The sequence below is a fragment of the Microtus pennsylvanicus genome, chromosome 19 (assembly GCF_037038515.1).
Source record: "Microtus pennsylvanicus isolate mMicPen1 chromosome 19, mMicPen1.hap1, whole genome shotgun sequence".
In the NCBI taxonomy this organism is placed as follows: Eukaryota; Metazoa; Chordata; class Mammalia; order Rodentia; family Cricetidae; genus Microtus; species Microtus pennsylvanicus.
In genome coordinates this window covers 32946744-32966860 of record NC_134597.1, presented here as the reverse complement: position 1 = coordinate 32966860, position 20117 = coordinate 32946744, and the positions used below count along the sequence as shown (strand labels likewise).

Below are 20117 nucleotides of genomic sequence, written 5' to 3'. Positions count from 1 at the left end.
CGTGTTTGTGTTCTCACTGGACTATGTATGTGTCTAGCATTTAGACAGTTCTTTTTCTAGACTGACCAGACTGACTTAGAAAAAGTAAGGGCTAGGGACATATATCAAGGGCAGAATGCACACAAGGCCCTGGGTCAGTCCCCAGTACCGGGGAAGGAACTAGGTAAAATGGCTCACATCTATAATCTCAGCATTTGGGAGGCTGAGGCAAGAAGATCAGAAGTTCAAGGTCATCTTCATCTATGGCCAGCCTGGAATACATGAGACCCTGTCTCCCAGAAAGGGGTTGGGGTGTATATAGCTTAGTCTATACAATGCTTGTCATGAAAGAATGAAGGACTGAGTTCAAGCCCCGGAACTCTTAATGTATAAAAGCAAGTGTAGGGAAATTATAATATTATAATCCCAGTGCTGGAGAGAGACCATTGGCTGCCTGAACTCCAGAGTTCTAGGCCAGTGAGAGACCCTGTCTACAAAGGAAGGAAGGAAGGAGGGAGGGAGGGAGGGAGGGAGGGAGGGAGGGAGGGAGGGAGGAGGGAGGAGGGAGGAGGGAAGAAAGGAAATACGGGAAAGAATAGGTGAGTGGCGCCTAAGGAACAGCACCAGAGGTTGACCTCTGGCCTCCCTGCGTGTGTGTACACGTGTGCGTGTGAGCCCACACACGCGCATACACAAGAAGAAGAAAGAGAAGCAGTTGTACCCGTGCCACCTCTCACATCCTACCCAGCTCTCCACTCCATGCAGGGAGGGAGTTGCTGCTCTTAGAACAGTGACAGACACCTGCCCTGGTCAGCTGTGTTCTGAGCAGACAACTCCCTCGTACCAGAAAGTGACGGCTGAGTGGCCTTTCCTGTCCCTGCTAGGTTGGGCAAACCTGGAGTCTGTGCTACCACAACAGCCAATCTGGGGTGGTAGTGATGCCAGTCAGTTTTCTGTCCAGATGTTGTTGTCCTGGATAGCACTGTGCACTGGCCAATGCCCTGACCTTACATGCTGTTAGAGCCCATGCAACATCACTGCGGCCCTGTATTCTATCTATTATTCTGTTCTCACATCTGGGTGTCTGGTCTGTGCCCGCGTTCTGAGGGACAGCTGCAGACTTTGCCACTTCCTCCACTTAGCTCATCAGCTATTCATTGAGCATCTGCCACATCTGGGCTGCATCTGGAAAATTAGAAGTAGCTGAGGCAGCCCCTCTGTGCTGAACTCCCCTGCTAGCCTCAGAAAGCTCTGCGCCATCTTGATGTTCGTTTAATTAACTCCTGTCTGGTCCCAGTGGAAAGGGAGGGACAATTGGACAAAAGTCTCCTTAGAAATGAGCAGATGTGTGTGCAGCCGGAGCAGATGCTGCGGTCTGTGAATCCAAAATGATTTTTTATGTGTTATATAACCATATACAGCCCAAGGAATGTGGCAGCAACTCAAAAAGAAATTATGTGGGTGTGTGTGGAGTAGTCATGTATGCTCTCGTGTGTGTGGGTGCGTGTGTGCACTGCACATGTGCGTGTAAAGGTTGACAGCGGGCGTCTTCAGTCATTCTCCACTTTAGTGAGTGAATCTTACTGAATCTGGAGCTTCGCTCCTCTGGCTCACTGGCTTGCCCAGGAAATCCCATCACTGCTGCCTGAGTGCTGGGATTCCAGGTGTGCAGTCACAACTGCCCAGCTGTTTACCCAAAGATCCATCTCCACAGCCTCTGTTTGTTTGTTTGAGATGGAGAGGGGGTTCTCTCTTTGTCGCCCTGGCTGGCCGCAAACTGTAATTCTCCTGCACCAGCTTCCTGAGTGTTGTGATTATACAGATGTGTGCTGCTACAACTGCCAAGGACTAATTTTTATGTCAGAAAGAGATGTGCTGATCCGAGACAGTCTGTTTCCTTTTTTTTTTTTTTTAATATTTTGTCACCCATTTAGCCAAAAAGGGCTAGTGATCTCAGCTTCAGTCCATGGCATCTTCCTTGGAGAAGGCTCAGGGCTTCTTGCCATCAAGATGTCACATGCCAGGACCCATCACAGCCTCCTGCAACAACTCAAGAGACTTGAATAGGAAAGTCAGACCTCAGGCCAAGATCGTCCTGTCTCTGTCTACTTCTCAGACACTATGAATTTTCTGCTGTGTCCAGTGAATCAGTGCCTATGGGATTAGAGACAGTGGGCCACGGTGACACAGATCCTACACTAGAGACAGTGGGTCACGGTGACACAGCTGCCGCACTAGAGACAGTGGGCCACGGTGACACAGATCCTGCACTAGAGACAGTGGGCCACGGTGACACAGATCCTACACTAGAGACAGTGGGCCACGGTGACACAGATCCTACACTAGAGACAGTGGGCCACGGTGACACAGATCCTACACTAGAGACAGTGGGCCACGGTGACACAGATCCTACACTAGAGACAGTGGGCCACGGTGACGCAGATCCTACACTAGAGACAGTGGGCCACGGTGACGCAGATCCTACACTAGAGACAGTGGGCCACGGTGACGCAGATCCTGCACTAGAGACAATGGGCCACGGTGACACAGATCCTGCACTAGAGACAGTGGGCCACGGTGACACAGCTCCTGCACTAGAGACAGTGGGCCACGGTGACACAGATCCTGCACTAGAGACAGTGGGCCACGGTGACACAGATCCTGCACTAGAGACACTGGGCCACGGTGACACAGATCCTGCACTAGAGACAGTGGGCCACAGGGACACAGATCCTGCACTAGAGACAGTGGGCCACGGTGACGCAGATCCTGCACTAGAGACAGTGGGCCACGGTGACACAGATCCTACACTAGAGACAGTGGGCCACGGTGACACAGCTGTAGCACTAGAGACAATGGGCCACGGTGACACAGCTCCTGCACTAGAGACACTATGCCACGGTGACACAGCTCCTGCGCTAGAGACAGTGGGCCACGGTGACACAGCTCCTGCACTAGAGACAGTGGGCCACAGTGACACAGATCCTGAACTAGAGACAGTGGGCCACGGTGACACAGCTCCTGCACTAGAGACAGTGGGCCACAGTGACACAGATCCTGCAATAGAGACAGTGGGCCACGGTGACGCAGATCCTGCACTAGAGACAGTGGGCCACGGTGACGCAGATCCTGCACTAGAGACAGTGGGCCACGGTGACACAGATCCTGCACTAGAGACAGTGGGCCACGGTGACACAGATCCTACACTAGAGACAGTGGGCCACGGTGACACAGATCCTACACTAGAGACAGTGGGCCACGGTGACACAGATCCTGCACTAGAGAGAGTGGGCCACGGTGACACAGACCCTACACTAGAGACAGTGGGCCACGGTGACACAGATCCTACACTAGAGACAGTGGGCCACGGTGACACATATCCTGCACTAGAGACAGTGGGCCACGGTGACACAGATCCTGCACTAGAGACAGTGGGCCACGGTGACGCAGACCCTACACTAGAGACAGTGGGCCACGGTGACACAGATCCTACACTAGAGACAGTGGGCCATGGTGACACAGCTGTCGCACTAGAGACAATGGGCCACGGTGACACAGATCCTGCACTAGAGACAGTGGGCCACAGTGACACAGCTCCTGCACTAGAGACAGTGGGCCACGGTGACACAGATCCTACAATAGAGACAGTGGGCCACGGTGACATAGCTGTCGCACTAGAGACAATGGGCCACGGTGACACAGCTCCTGCACTAGAGACACTGGGCCACGGTGACACAGCTCCTGCACTAGAGACAGTGGGCCACGGTGACACAGCTCCTGCACTAGAGACAGTGGGCCACGGTGACACAGATCCTACACTAGAGACAGTGGGCCATGGTGACACAGCTGTCGCACTAGAGACAATGGGCCACGGTGACACAGCTCCTGCACTAGAGACACTGGGCCACGGTGACACAGCTCCTACACTAGAGACAGTGGGCCACGGTGACACAGATCCTGCACTAGAGACAGTGGGCCACGGTGACACAGCTCCTGCACTAGAGACACTAAGCCACGGTGACACAGCTCCTGCACTAGAGACAGTGGGCCACGGTGACACAGCTGTCGCACTAGAGACAATGGGCCACGGTGACACAGCTCCTGCACTAGAGACAGTGGGCCACGGTGACACAGCTCCTGCACTAGAGACAGTGGGCCACGGTGACGCAGATCCTAGAGACAGTGGGCCACGGTGACGCAGACCCTACACTAGAGACAGTGGGCCACGGTGACGCAGATCCTACACTAGAGACAGTGGGCCACGGTGACGCAGACCCTACACTAGAGACAGTGGGCCACGGTGACGCAGACCCTACACTAGAGACAGTGGGCCACGGTGACGCAGATCCTACACTAGAGACAATGAGCCACGGTGACGCAGATCCTACACTAGAGACAGTGGGCCACGGTGACGCAGATCCTACACTAGAGACAGTGGGCCACGGTGACACAGATCCTACACTAGAGACAGTGGGCCACGGTGACACAGATCCTACACTAGAGACAGTGTTCCACGGTGACGCAGATCCTACACTAGAGACAGTGGGCCACGGTGACACAGATCCTACACTAGAGACAGTGGGCCATGGTGACACAGCTGTCGCACTAGAGACAATGGGCCACGGTGACACAGCTCCTGCACTAGAGACACTGGGCCACGGTGACACAGCTCCTACACTAGAGACAGTGGGCCACGGTGACACAGATCCTGCACTAGAGACAGTGGGCCACGGTGACACAGCTCCTGCACTAGAGACACTGGGCCACGGTGACACAGCTCCTGCACTAGAGACAGTGGGCCACGGTGACACAGCTGTCGCACTAGAGACAATGGGCCACGGTGACACAGCTCCTGCACTAGAGACACTGGGCCACCGTGACACAGCTCCTGCACTAAAGACAGTGGGCCACGGTGACACAGATCCTGCACTAGAGACAGTGGGCCACGGTGACGCAGATCCTACACTAGAGACAGTGGGCCACGGTGACGCAGACCCTACACTAGAGACAGTGGGCCACGGTGACGCAGATCCTACACTAGAGACAGTGGGCCACGGTGACGCACACCCTACACTAGAGACAGTGGGCCACGGTGACGCAGACCCTACACTAGAGACAGTGGGCCACGGTGACGCAGATCCTACACTAGAGACAGTGAGCCACGGTGACGCAGATCCTACACTAGAGACAGTGGGCCACGGTGACGCAGATCCTACAGTAGAGACAGTGGGCCACGGTGACACAGATCCTACACTAGAGACAGTGGGCCACGGTGACACAGATCCTACACTAGAGACAGTGTTCCACGGTGACGCAGATCCTACACTAGAGACAGTGGGCCACGGTGACACAGATCCTGCACTAGAGACAGTGGGCCACGGTGACACAGATCCTACGCTAGAGACAGTGGGCCACGGTGACACAGATCCTACACTAGAGACAGTGGGCCACGGTGACACAGATCCTGCACTAGAGACAGTGGGCCACGGTGACACAGATCCTGCACTAGAGACAGTGGGCCACGGTGACACAGATCCTACACTAGAGACAGTGGGCCACGGTGACGCAGATCCTACACTAGAGACAGTGGGCCACGGTGACACAGATCCTGCACTAGAGACAGTGGGCCACGGTGACACAGCTGTCGCACTAGAGACAATGGGCCACGGTGACACAGCTCCTGCACTAGAGACACTGGGCCACGGTGACAAAGCTCCTGCACTAGAGACAGTGGGCCACGGTGACGCAGATCCTACACTAGAGACAGTGGGCCACGGTGACGCAGACCCTACACTAGAGACAGTGGGCCACGGTGACGCAGATCCTACACTAGAGACAGTGGGCCACGGTGACGCAGATCCTACACTAGAGACAGTGGGCCACGGTGAAGCAGATCCTACACTAGAGACAGTGGGCCACGGTGACGCAGATCCTACACTAGAGACAGTGGGCCACGGTGACGCAGATCCTACACTAGAGACAGTGGGCCACGGTGACGCAGATCCTGCACTAGAGACAGTGGGCCACGGTGACGCAGATCCTACACTAGAGACAGTGGGCCACGGTGACGCAGAACCTGCACTAGAGACAGTGGGCCACGGTGACGCAGATCCTGCACTAGAGACAGTGGGCCACGGTGACGCAGATCCTGGACTAGAGACAGTGGGCCACGGTGACGCAGATCCTGCACTAGAGACAGTGGGCCACGGTGACGCAGATCCTGCACTAGAGACAGTGGGCCACGGTGACGCAGATCCTGCACTAGAGACAGTGGGCCACGGTGACGCAGATCCTACACTAGAGACAGTGGGCCACGGTGACGCAGATCCTACACTAGAGACAGTGAGCCACGGTTACGCAGATCCTGCACTAGAGACAGTGGGCCACGGTGACACAGATCCTACACTAGAGACAGTGGGCCACGGTGACATAGCTGTCGCACTAGAGACAATGGGCCACGGTGACACAGCTCCTGCACTAGAGACACTGTGCCACGGTGACACAGCTCCTGCACTAGAGACAGTGGGCCACGGTGACACAGCTCCAGCACTAGAGACAGTGGGCCACGGTGACACAGATCCTACACTAGAGACAGTGGGCCATGGTGACACAGCTGTCGCACTAGAGACAATGGGCCACGGTGACACAGCTCCTGCACTAGAGACACTGGGCCACGGTGACACAGCTCCTGCACTAGAGACAGTGGGCCACGGTGACACAGCTCCTGCACTAGAGACACTGGGCCACGGTGACATAGCTCCTGCACTAGAGACAGTGGGCCACGGTGACACAGCTGTCGCACTAGAGACAATGGGCCACGGTGACACAGCTCCTGCACTAGAGACACTGGGCCACGGTGACACAGCTCCTGCACTAGAGACAGTGGGCCACGGTGACACAGCTCCTGCACTAGAGACAGTGGGCCACGGTGACACAGATCCTACACTAGAGACAGTGGGCCACGGTGACACAGCTCCTGCACTAGAGACACTGGGCCACGGTGACACAGCTCCTGCACTAGAGACAGTGGGCCACGGTGACACAGCTCCTGCACTAGAGACACTGGGCCACGGTGACACAGCTCCTGCACTAGAGACACTGGGCCACGGTGACACAGATCCTACACTAGAGACAGTGGGCCACGGTGACACAGCTGCACTAGAGACAGTGGGCCACGGTGACGCAGATCCTACACTAGAGACAGTGGGCCACGGTGACGCAGACCCTACACTAAGGACAGTGGGCCACGGTGACGCAGACCCTACACTAGAGACAGTGGGCCACGGTGACGCAGATCCTACACTAGAGACTGTGAGCCACGGTGACACAGATCCTACACTAGAGACAGTGGGCCACGGTGACGCAGATCCTACACTAGACACAGTGGGCCACGGTGACACAGATCCTACAATAGAGACAGTGGGCCACGGTGACACAGATCCTACACTAGAGACAGTGGGCCACGGTGACGCAGATCCTACACTAGAGACAGTGGGCCACGGTGACACAGATCCTGCACTAGAGACAGTGGGCCACGGTGAGACAGATCCTGCACTAGAGACAGTGGGCCACGGTGACACAGCTGTCGCACTAGAGACAATGGGCCACGGTGACACAGCTCCTGCACAGAGACACTGGGCAAAGGTGACACAGATCCTGCACTAGAGACAGTGGGCCACGGTGACACAGATCCTACACTAGAGACAGTGGGCCACGGTGACACAGATCCTGCAGTAGAGACAGTGGGCCACGGTGACACAGATCCTACACTAGAGACAGTGGGCCACGGTGACACAGATCCTGCACTAGAGACAGTGGGCCACGGTGACACAGCTGTCGCACTAGAGACAATGGGCCACGGTGACACAGCTCCTGCACTAGAGACACTGGGCCACGGTGACACAGCTCCTGCACTAGAGACAGTGGGCCACGGTGACACAGATCCTGCACTAGAGACAGTGGGCCACGGTGACACAGATCCTGCACTAGAGACAGTGGGCCACGGTGACGCAGATCCTGCACTAGAGACAGTGGGCCACGGTGACACAGGTCCTACACTAGAGACAGTGCGCCACGGTGTCACAGATCCTACACTAGAGACAGTGGGCCACGGTGACACAGATCCTGCACTAGAGACAGTGGGCCACGGTGACACAGATCCTACACTAGAGACAGTGGGCCACGGTGACACAGCTCCTGCACTAGAGACAGTGGGCCACGGTGACACAGACCCTACACTAGAGACAGTGGGCCACGGTGACACAGATCCTGCACTAGAGACAGTGGGCCACGGTGTCACAGATCCTACACTAGAGACAGTGGGCCACGGTGACACAAATCCTGCACTAGAGACAGGTGGCCACGGTGACACAGCTCCTGCACTAGAGACACTGGGCCACGGTGACACAGATCCTGCACTAGAGACAGTGGGCCACGGTGACACAGATCCTGCACTAGAGACAGTGGGCCACGGTGTCACAGATCCTACACTAGAGACAGTGGGCCACGGTGACACAGATCCTGCACTAGAGACAGTGGGCCACGTGACACAGATCCTGCACTAAAGACAGTGGGCCACGGTGACACAGATCCTACACTAGAGACAGTGGGCCACGGTGACACAGATCCTACACTAGAGACAGTGGGCCACGGTGACACAGATCCTACAATAGAGACAGTGGGCCACGGTGACACAGATCCTACACTAGAGACAGTGGGCCACGGTGACACAGATCCTACACTAGAGACAGTGGGCCACGGTGACACAGACCCTACACTAGAGACAGTGGGCCACGGTGACACAGATCCTGCACTAGAGACAGTGGGCCACGGTGACGCAGATCCTGCACTAGAGACAGTGGGCCACGGTGACACAGATCCTGCACTAGAGACAGTGGGCCACGGTGACGCAGACCCTACACTAGAGACAGTGGGCCACGGTGACACAGATCCTACACTAGAGACAGTGGGCCATGGTGACACAGCTGTCGCACTAGAGACAATGGGCCACGGTGACACAGATCCTGCACTAGAGACAGTGGGCCACGGTGACACAGCTGCCGCACTAGAGACAGTGGGCCACGGTGACGCAGATCCTACACTAGAGACAGTGGGCCACGGTGACGCAGATCCTACACTAGAGACACTGGGCCACGGTCACACAGACCCTACACTAGAGACAGTGGGCCACGGTGACGCAGATCCTACACTAGAGACAGTGGGCCACGGTGACACAGATCCTACACTAGAGACAGTGGGCCACGGTGACGCAGATCCTACACTAGAGACAGTGGGCCACGGTGACGCAGATCCTACACTAGAGACAGTGGGCCACGGTGACACAGATCCTACACTAGAGACAGTGGGCCACGGTGACGCAGATCCTACACTAGAGACAGTGGGCCACGGTGACACGGTGCTGGAAGGAGGCAGGTGGGATTGGGCATTATGCAGGCTGGTGTGTGGTGCTCCCACCAACAGTAAAATCTGCCGGATAACAGCTTGAAGAAAATACCACCTTTAAGACCCGACAATGCCTTTTTTCATGCTGCAGTTAGGGTTTGGCAACCTCCTGCCAGTTGCTGGTTCTTATGAATGAAGCTGTATCGCCCTACTCAGTCCTTTGTACATTACATGTACTGCCTGTGGAGTTGGCACGGTTGAGAAGCCGCAGCAGAGAGGGCATGGCCCACATTGCCGTACAAACTATCTGACTTTGAAGAAAAGCTTCACTGGCTCCTCTAAGACTCACACCCTTGCCAGCGAACAGACGTCTTCACTACAGTACCGTGTGCCCCCCCCTGCCGCCGCCCCCAGTAACCTCGGGACCCTCATAGTCCTGGGTAAAGATTCTGGGTCAGAATTTGCTTCTTCCTGCCGAGCCTCGGACTGTCCTGAATGCTTTAGAGGCTCACCCCCACTTCCTCCTATTTTGCCTTTTATCAGGCAAGGAGCTGCCGCAGGCCCACTCTTCCCCGAAGCTCCCTGGGTGGTTAGTTATTTGGGTGCTATGGGACACTACTGCAGACACCAGGAGACAAAGCCTGGTTGCAGCCTGCCCGCCGCTTCCGCCAGGCTCCTTGGCATACTGTCTAGAGTTGAGCACCATATTTTGGTTGCTTCCCTTTTCCAATCTTTCCATTGGTCAGATCTGTAAGCAAACACTGGCTGGTGTAACACAGGTACCTGCTGGTTGCCAGCCGTTACAGATTTCAGTGCCTTGAGAGCAGTCAGGCGTTTTCTTGGACTTCATTGCAGGTGGAGTTAGGCTGCTAAGAAGCCTGCTCTCTGTGCCAAGGTGATAAAGATGCCCACACTGGTCCCAGCAGGTCAGCTCTCCTCTATTGGAAGCATCCTGTGCTGAGTAGTACCTTGCTCTTTGTATATCTATGGTGAATGGGAGAACAGACCATGGGGCAGTTGGAGTCTTTGTTCCTGGAAATTCTGAGAAAGAAAAGGCTGTAAAGTTGTAAATACATCCACTTGGAACTAAGCGAGACTGGGAAATTTTGGTGGAAGAGAATAGGCCTATTCTGTGAGTGCTTAACATAGGATAGATGTGGCTTGTAAATTAATTGAGAAAGAAAGGCTCATTCATTAAATGGAATAAATTAGTTTGGAGGGGAATGATTTAGATTAGCATACCATGAAATAAATTACTGACAGATTAATGAATAAACTATGTTAGAAAACAAACCAAGAAAATCTAGACAAAAATAGAAATCAGTATTTATTAAACATCTAACAAAAGATAACTTTTTCCCTAATTTTTTTCATGTGTTTCTTTGCCTATGGATGTGTACATACACCAGAATGTATATGCTTGTGGAGGTGAGAACAGCATGCACGAGTTGGTCCTCTCCTACAGTGTGGGACCCAGGGACCAAACTCAGATCCCCCAGCTGCTGAGCCAGCTCACCAGCCCAGGAGATAGAGTCTCTAGGTAAAGATGATGAAAGTAGAGGGCTGGAGAGATGTCGTGAGGATAAACGCACTTCTCATGCAGAGGACTGGAGTTTGATTCCCGGTACCCATGTCAGGCTGTGCACAATGGCCTGTAATTCCGGCTCCAAAGGAATATGATGTTTCTGCCCTCTGTAAGCCCCCACACTCATATATACAAACCCATACACAGACATGTATGTACACACTTAATAAAAAAATAAACACTAGCCAAGTAAGTGATGATGGCACACATCTTTAATCCCAGCACTTTGGAGGCAGAAACAGGTGGATGTCTTGAGTTCAAGGCCAGCCTGGTCTACAGAGCTAGTTCCAGGACAGGCTCCAAAGCTACAGAGAAACCCTGTCTCGAAAAAATTAAAAAAAATAAAAATAAAAAAAGAAGAAGAAAAAAAGGAATGAAGGAAGGAAGAAAAGCCAATAAACAAACAAGTAGGACAGGAACAAAAATAAGAAAATTAAATCTTTTAAAAACAGGAATGAAGGGGCTGGAGAAATGGTTCAGTGGTTAAGAGCACTGGCTGCTCTTCTATAGGACCCAGGTTTGATTCCCAGGACCCACACGGCGACTCAGAGCCACCTGTGACTCTAGCTGGTTCCAGGGGATCAGACACCCTCTTCTGGCCTTCTTGGGGACCAGACACACGTGTAATACACATACATACAGACAGACAAAACACCCACACACATAAAATATATAAGTCAACACATAAATCTTTTTTTTTTAAGTGGTTAGATGAATGAGAGAGAAACACAAATAGATTTTATTGTAGGAAAAGTGACAAAGGCTTGGCGGTGGTGGCACATGCCTTTAATCCCAGTGACATAAAAGTTCTTAGCAAGACACCTTCAAAAAATAAATTTTAAAAAATAAGACTGTGTTCCTGTGTGTAGGACTCTTGTTCTCACAGTTGCCGGCCTTTCCGCTGTCTGGACGCGTCAGCATTGAGGCTGTCTGCAGGGTTCTGTGGTTATACGCATGTCGCAGTATGTGCTGCTCTGTGGAGGAATACAGTGTTACCCAGATAGGTGGGTCTCAGTAAGGGGAACCCTGGGTGGACTGCTGGGGCGGAGGGTGTGTGCATCTGTTAGGTGTGTCCCGCTCACATCCATGTGGCTTGCTGGTTCCGGCTCTCACCAGTGGTATGTGAGATTATTGCCCTTCACAAAGTGAATTAGCAAGTTTTTACTTTTGCTGATTTTTGAGTAGGGAAAAAAATGCTTCCTTGGTGGAGTTTGAATTCTCTTTTCCTTTTGGAGAAAGCTAAGATTCTTTCACAGACTTGAAAATCATTACACTCCAACTTGGTGAATGGTCTTACTGTTATGACCTGTTGGCCTGTGCTGTTACCTGGGTACCCTGTCCCTTTAAGAGACAAACCCCACTGGCGGCGTTAGCTCACGCCTTTAATCCCAGCACTTCAGCAGCAGAGGCAGGTGGATCTCTGTAAGTTTGAGGCCAGCCTGGTCTACAAGAGCTAGTTACCGGACAGGCTCCAAAGCTGTGGAAAAACCCTGTCTCGAAAAACCAAAAAAGAGAGAGACAAGCCCCGTCCACTTTCAGTCAACACCCACCCCCACCCCCGCTGCTAAGTCTAGCAGATCTCCAGGCTATGCTCTCTCTTTCTGTCTATCTCATGAAACGGTAACTTCTGCGCTCTCGCGCTCTCTCTCTCTCTCTCTCTCTCTCTCTCTCTCTCTCTCTCTCCTTCCCCACCCCCTGTCTGCCTCTCTCTCTTCTTCTCCCTTCTCCCCTTCCCCCTTTCCTTTTCCCTTCATAACCCACTAAATTAACTCTATACCCAAACTCTCTTTGCATAATGTCTGCTCTCACCCCACAGTCTCCAGTCCGCCAAGTTCACCCACCAAGGTGACCTGCAGCTACCACTACCCATACCCCTGCTGGGACTGGCTGCCCCTCATGGGACCTGCCTTCCTCCCCTACACACTCTATTTGGTTTTTCAAGACAGGGTTTTTCCATAGCTTTGGAGCCTGTCCTGGAACTAGCTCTTGTAGACCAGGCTGGCCTCGAACTCACAGAGATCCACCTGCCTCTGCCTCCTGAGTGTTGGGATTAAAGGTGTGTACCACCACTGCCCAGCTAACACTCTTATATCTTTAAAAAAGAATAACACTTATCTTCTATCTGTTTTTTGTTGGTTTGAGTTGTACCCCTCAACTTGTAGCATTTATCAGAAAATAGATTCTCCTCTGGGTTATGAACTGTAAATTTTTTTTGAGACCAGGTCTCCTGCATCCCTGACCAGCCTCAGACTTGCTGTGAGCAGAGAGGGGCTTGCCCATCTGGTCCTCCCAAGTGCTAGAATTACAACCATGCACTACAATGCCAGAAATAATGTTAACTTTTATTTTGGGGGGTACTGGAGAGCAGACTTGGCGTCTTGCACGTGCTAGGCAAGTCCTCTGAGCTACGTCCACTGCTGATTGGTAAACTTTTCAACAAGTTCTTTATTTACCTTTTGATTTGAAAGAGGCTTGTTTAGAAATACAGCCCTGGACTGGGGCTCTAGCTCGGCAGTCCAGTGCCTGTCTGCGGCAGGCACTAGACTCAAATGCCAATACTACAAATGAAGAGAGACACCGATGCCCAGAGGGATGAAATTTCCTGTGGGGCAGACACTAGACAAGCCAGCCCAGGGCCACAGCCGGTTTAGCCCTGTGATTTACCAGGACCGGTGTCTCTATCATCAAGTCTCGTCTGTGAAGCCAGGGCAGAGGCAGGTGCATTAGATTTCCATCCTTTGTCATATACGTTTCTCACAACTAGATAGGAGCACAGCATGGTTAACATAGCAAACCCCAGGTACCCTGGGAACCCAGCCCTGCCAGCTCAGTTCCCATCCCCACAGTGAGCTCTCCCTCCCAGCCCAGCCAGCTCAGTTCCCATCCCCACAGTGAGCTCTCCCTCCCAGCCCAGCCTGCTCAGTTCCTCATCCCCACAGTGAGCTCTCCCTCCCAGCCCTGCCAGCTCAGTTCCCATCCCCACAGTGAGCTCTCCCTCCCAGCCCAGCCAGCTCAGTTCCCATCCCCACAGTGAGCTCTCCCTCCCAGCCCAGCCTGCTCAGTTCCTCATCCCCACAGTGAGCTCTCCCTCCCAGCCCTGCCAGCTCAGTTCCCATCCCCACAGTGAGCTCTCCCTCCCAGCCCTGCCAGCTCAGTTCCCATCCCCACAGTGAGCTCTCCCTCCCAGCCCAGCCTGCTCAGTTCCTCATCCCCACAGTGAGCTCTCCCTCCCAGCCCAGCCTGCTCAGTTCCTCATCCCCACAGTGAGCTCTCCCTCCCAGCCCTGCCAGCTCAGTTCCCATCCCCACAGTGAGCTCTCCCTCCCAGCCCAGCCTGCTCAGTTCCTCATCCCCACAGTGAGCTCTCCCACCCAGCCCAGCCTGCTCAGTTCCTCATCCCCACAGTGAGCTCTCCCTCCCAGCCCAGCCTGCTCAGTCCCCTGTCTCCCCACAGTGAGCTCTCCCTCCCAGCCCAGCCTGCTCAGTCCCCCATCCCCACACTGAGATCTCCCTCCCAGCCCAGCCTGCTCAGTCCCCCATCCCCACACTGAGATCTCCCTCCCAGCCCAGCCTGCTCAGTCCCCCATCCCCACACTGAGATCTCCCTCCCAGCCCAGCCTGCTCAGTCCCCCATCCCCACACTGAGATCTCCCTCCCAGCCCAGCCTGCTCAGTCCCCCATCCCCACACTGAGATCTCCCTCCCAGCCCAGCCTGCTCAGTCCCCCATCCCCACACTGAGATCTCCCTCCCAGCCCAGCCTGCTCAGTCCCGTCTCCCTGCTGAGATCTCCTGCCCCTTTGTTTGGACTTATGGCTCTCTCCTTTCTCACACAGCAATCCTTGTCCAAGTCTGCATTTTTCCGGCAAAATTCAGAGAGAAGAAACTTCAAACTGCTGGACACCCGGAAGCTGAGTCGGGATGGAGCTGGGTCCCCAGTGAGAGCCAGCCCCCCCTCTACACCTAGCAGCCCGGATGACACTTTCTTTAACCTCGGAGACCTACAGAATGGCAGGAAGAAGAAAAAGATCCCCAGGGTAACCCACACTTTAGATTTTGAGGTCTGGGATGCACCCCCACTTCTCTACAGAGGAAGTTGAGGAGGGATAAAATGAGGGTCTCTGCTTTCTGTATCACAAGAGGCCAAGGGGACACCGTGAAGCCAGCGGACCAGGACATGTGGGTCGTCTTCTGTTACTATTGCTGCCCTGTGTTATTCCCCTTGGCCATTCCTCTCCCACCTCCCGAACAGTCTTTCCCTGCCAGTGTCTGTGACAGCTCTGACTGCCCTGGAGCTCACTCTGTAGACCAGGCTGGCCTCGAACTCACAGAGATCCTCCTGCCTCTGCCTCCCTGGGATTTAAAGCAAGAGACACCAACACCATTCAGCTAAATACTCAATACACTAGGACCTACGCTGTTCCTGTTCTTCTCGATACATAAAAAAATCTTTTAAGCTGGGCGGTGGTGGTGCACGCCTTTAATCCCAGCACTCTGGGTGGAGGCAGAGGCAGGCGGATCTCTGTGAGTTCGAGGCCAGCCTGGTCTACAAGAGCTAGTTCCAGGACAGGAACCAAAAGCTGCGGAGAAACCCTGTCTCGAAAATCAAAAAAAAATTTAATTATTGTTTTATGTGTATGGGTGCTTTGCCTGCATGAAATATTTGCCTTATGCGTGCCAGGTGTCTGCAGAGGCCAGAAGAAGGCATTGGGTCCTCTAGACCTGAAGTTACAGCTGGTTACGAGCTGCCATGTGGGTGCTGGGAGTTGAACCTGGATCCTTTAGAAGGGTAGCCAGTACTCTTGACTGCTGACCCCTCTCTCTAGTCCCATATTCCACACTTTTATGCTATTTGGTTTGCCTCAACTGTACACGGTAGATTTCCCTCTCCTTCCCCCACCCCAGGTTACCCCTGTGGAAAGGAAAAGTGGGGTGTGACCTCAGGGGCGCTCCTGAAGGTGCCTTCCAGTAGTGGCGCCCATTGAGTGACTCCCCAAGGAACACAGCTAGAGGTAACGGACATCTGAGGACAGCTGAAAATCTTGACCCCAGAAGCCTAGAAAGTTAAAGACAAGAGACTTGTGAAATAACCTGATCCCTCATCTTAAGATAAGAATATCAGATGAGAGAGGTCAAAGAAATGGTCTACTGGTACCTAGATGTTGAGGGGGCCAGAAAATTAAAAAGTGTGGTAAAAATAAAAAATAGAGTATTTAGCCGGACAGTGGCAGCGCACACCTTTAATCCCAGCGAGGTAGAAGCAGGCGGATCTCTGTGAGTTTGAGGCCAGCTTGGTCTACAGAGCTAGTTCTAGGACAGCCAGGGCTGTCACACAGAGAAACTGTCTCAGAAAAATAAGTGGATACATGGATGGATGATTGAGTATTTAGCTAGGTGTTGTTGCTCAAGTCTATAGTCCAAACACTCAGGAAGAGACTGAAGCAGGAGAATCACTATGAATTCAAAGCCAGCCTGAGTCACAAAGTGAGTTCCAGGTCTCCCTCCCACTCCCCAAAAGAAAAGCAGAGCCAAAAGTTAGGCTCAGTGGTAGAGCACAGGCCTAGTGGCCATAAAAGCCTGGATTCACTCCTCAGCACCCCAAAAAGGAAGAGATGGTGAACTGGCTTTGGTGGGAATCTGAGGCACACATGCCGTGGACATGTACTCCTCGAGCCCCTGGGGTCTGGCACAGCGTAGTTCCGCTCAGAGCTCAGAGAAAAGAGACAGCTAGGAAACCCCAAGTCTTGTCTGGCCAGCAGCAGAGAGGCCTTTGCGTCTGAAGCCGATCTGTTCTCATGTAAGCAGTATCGTGGGCAGTGGCAGCCCACATGGCACGGGAGAGGCTGTGGCATGAAGCGGGGGCTAGCAGGGCCTCTGTGACGGGAGAAGTCATCTGGGCTGGGTGTCTTCGGCTCCAGGATGTGACCCTTGGCGCAGTCAGGAATGGGACTCAGAAGCCACTGTCAGCGCTGTTCCCGTCGCTGGCGGCTGTTCAGACATTCTTCGGAATGGTTCCCACCAGAGTGGCACTGCCTGGGGATTATTTTTTCTGTCTTTTCCTTCCCTTGTTTTGGGAGTAAATAGCTCTTTCCTAAGCCACAGTGATGCGGCAGTGTTAGAGTGTCAGAGGGGGAGCTGAGTGACTGTGAACCAAGGACATTGTGTGGCCCTCCCTGCAACCTCCCCACTGTCTCAGTCTCAGCTGGGTGCAGGACTGCTGAGGCCCTGGCTGCCCATGGGGCAGTGAGGTAAGGCGTGGAAGTGTGTCCCTTCCCCTTTCCTGCACTGCATCTTTCTAGGAGAGAAGGGCCAGCCTAGGCAGCCATCCACACCAGGGAGGAGAGTTAACACTGGCTTTTCTTCTGGTATCTGGCAGCTGGTATTGCGGATCAATGCCATTTATGAGTCCCGGAGAGGAAAGAAACGGGTGAAGAGGCTATCCCAGTCCACGGAGAGCAACTCAGGAAAAGGTAGCTACCTCTGCCCCGCCCTGCTGGACTGTCCTCCTCCTGGAATCTGCCCAGAATTTGAAGACATGCTTCCTAGAGTGTCTTCTGCCGTTTCTTGGTTCACTGAGGAGGAAGCAAGCATCTGCTTCTTGTCTGCCCTTGTCTCTGGCACAAAGGGCCAGAAGCCAGCTCAGTGGCACATGCTCTGGCTTCCTCTGCCTTGGTTTCCATTGTGTCAGCCAGGGCTGCGTGTCACCAGACTCTGGCTGCAACCTTCCTGGCTCAGCTCCAGTCTGATAGAGGAGCCACCTTACCCACAGTCAGATTGGTTTGCTGCCACATTAAGTTGAGCAGAATTTGACTGGCCTGTTTACACAGTTACCAAACACCCCCTCTGGCCTGGAAGTTTGGGGTCTGTTTCTTGCTCTGGAATTCACATCTGCCTCTTCCTCCCTTGTTCTTTTGGTCCAGTGACAGACGAGAACAGCGAGTCTGACAGCGACACCGAGGAGAAGCTGAAAGGTGAGGAGAACAGGGCGTGAGGTGACGCGGAAGCTGTAGTCATAGATCCTTCCACTGTCGAGGGACGGGCACAGCCGGCTCAGGCCAAGCCGGTGCAGAGACTGTGACGGTAGTGTGACCGCTTGTTCCTACACCTCTGATGATGCCAGGCACCACACTTGAGAGAGCCTGTGAGTCTCTTAAGTTCTCAGGGCATCTGGTTCCTCGGTTGCCAGACGAAGTAGGTAAAGCAGTTGGTCTCTGGGGACGTGACATTCAGTGACCCAGGTCCAAGCTGTAGTGAGCGTTCTGTGATTTCCCAGACCCCACTAGGAAACGGAGAAGGCAGCCCTGGTCCACTTAATGGCCCCACCTGAATTACCTCTGATACCAGCCACTATCCGGGCCACCCCCAGAATAAACAATCCCATTCCCACTGCAGAGAACTGGCTGGGCCAGAAGTGGGAGTGAGTTCCTGAGGTCGCGGGCCGCTGCGTTTATGTCACATGGGATGTTTACAAAGCTCTCAGCTCTAAAAGTCCAGGGTCTGGATTTTGTCACTTGCACACACTGAACGACATGGAAGTGCACGTGGGAAAGTGTACAAGTCCCCACCCTAAAGACAGGCAGAAGGGAAGCGTTGCGGATCTTCTGTTTTAGGATTAGTGGCAAGGCCTGGCCAGTGCTGAGCCCGGATCCTGTGCCCTGTTTGGCTGGCAGGCCTGCAAGTGAAGGGTGTCCCTTCCTCGAGTTTGGCAGGAGGCCCAAAGAAAAACTTGTCTACTAATTTTGCTAGATGTGGAAAGACTCGGGATTAGAAAAAGTCCTGAAGCTAGGAAGTACATAATCTGGTCAAGCACTGATCGATTCCACATCGGCAGATGTGTCAGGCCTGCGGCTTCTTTCTCTCCACAGCCCACAGCCAGCGCCTGGTCAACGTGAAGTCCCGCCTGAAGCAGGCCCCTCGCTACTCCACGCTTGACCGGGATCTCATCGAGTACCAGGAGAGGCAACTCTTCGAGTACTTTGTGGTCGTGTCTTTGCACAAGAAGCAGGCAGGGGCTGCCTATGTGCCAGAACTCACCCAGCAGTTTCCTCTGAAGGTAGGGGAGGCAGGGGCCATGGGCTGCCTGGGGACTGCTACATTCTGGCTGTCAGCTTGGATGCGGGGAGGTGAGGCAGTCTGGGAAAGACATGAGGTCTAGAACCTTCTAAGTGAGCCCTAAGACATATCCGCCACATGAAAAAAACTAGTACTGGAAAATGTACAGACCTGGAAGACAGATAAAGAATCAAAAACAGGCCAAAAAATAAAACAAAAAACAAAACAGACAAACAATACTCCCAGGTGTGGTGACATAGTCTTTAAGCCCAGCGCTCAAGAGGTAGAAGCAGAGGCAGGTGGAAGTGAATCTGTGTGTTTGAAGTCAGTCTGATCTACATAGAGAGTTTCAGGATAGCCAAGACTACATAGTGAGACCCTGTCTCAAAAAAAAGGAAAGAAAAGGAAAAAGAAACCTTCCAGGGACTGGGGCCATAGCTTGGTTGTTACAGCGCTAGTTTGCACAAAGCCCAGCATTTGATCCCCAATCCCACCTTGGGCAGGTATGTGCACACCTGTGATCTCAAAACTTGAGACGTGGAGAAAAAGGATCAGAGGTTCGGGGTCTTCTTGAAGGACACAAAGTGAGACCCTCTGTGGTCACAGTGCTGACCCTGTGCCCTCTCTGTCGTCCCCAGCCTGTGTCCAGCCAAGCCCTCTTCCTTCCCAGCCTGTGACAACATTTGCCCTTTAGCCACACAGCTCCTCCTAAGTAGCATCACGTCTGTGCTGTTTGGAATGCACCGTTTCTGTGAGTGTCAGGAAAGCCTTATCCCACTGATGAAATCGGGGACCAAAAGTAAAGAGCTCTTAATAGAGCAGGGACACGCCCAGTGACACTGGAGTTACTCTCAGGCTTTGAAGTCTGTACTACAGAGTCTGCTGTAGTCTAAGTCAGTCCGACCGGAATTCCCATTCGGACATTCAAACTCTTCTGCTTGGCCCCAAGTGATTGTAACGATAACTAAGACGGGTTTTCTGTCCTTTCGGAAGGTGAACCAGAACTATGCTAACCGTGTGTGTGTGCACAGGAGCTATCGGGGTAGGATATGACAGAGACCAGAGCCTCAGAAGAAGGGGAGCTCATCTTGATTCACGCTGG

At 53.4% G+C, this 20117-nt stretch overlaps 1 protein-coding gene across 10 annotated transcripts in view; it reads left to right on the top strand.

Moving 5' to 3' along the window:
* Dennd2a (DENN domain containing 2A) overlaps window positions 1-20117 on the top strand; it is a 99443-nt gene that overhangs the window by 54110 nt on the left and 25216 nt on the right. For all 10 annotated transcript variants that reach the window (XM_075953351.1, XM_075953349.1, XM_075953350.1 and 7 more), the window contains 4 exons: window positions 14800-15000; window positions 17340-17433; window positions 17884-17934; window positions 18829-19016. In XM_075953351.1, coding sequence (XP_075809466.1) covers window positions 14800-15000; window positions 17340-17433; window positions 17884-17934; window positions 18829-19016 — 534 coding nt within the window. The remainder of the gene's footprint in view (window positions 1-14799; window positions 15001-17339; window positions 17434-17883; window positions 17935-18828; window positions 19017-20117) is intronic.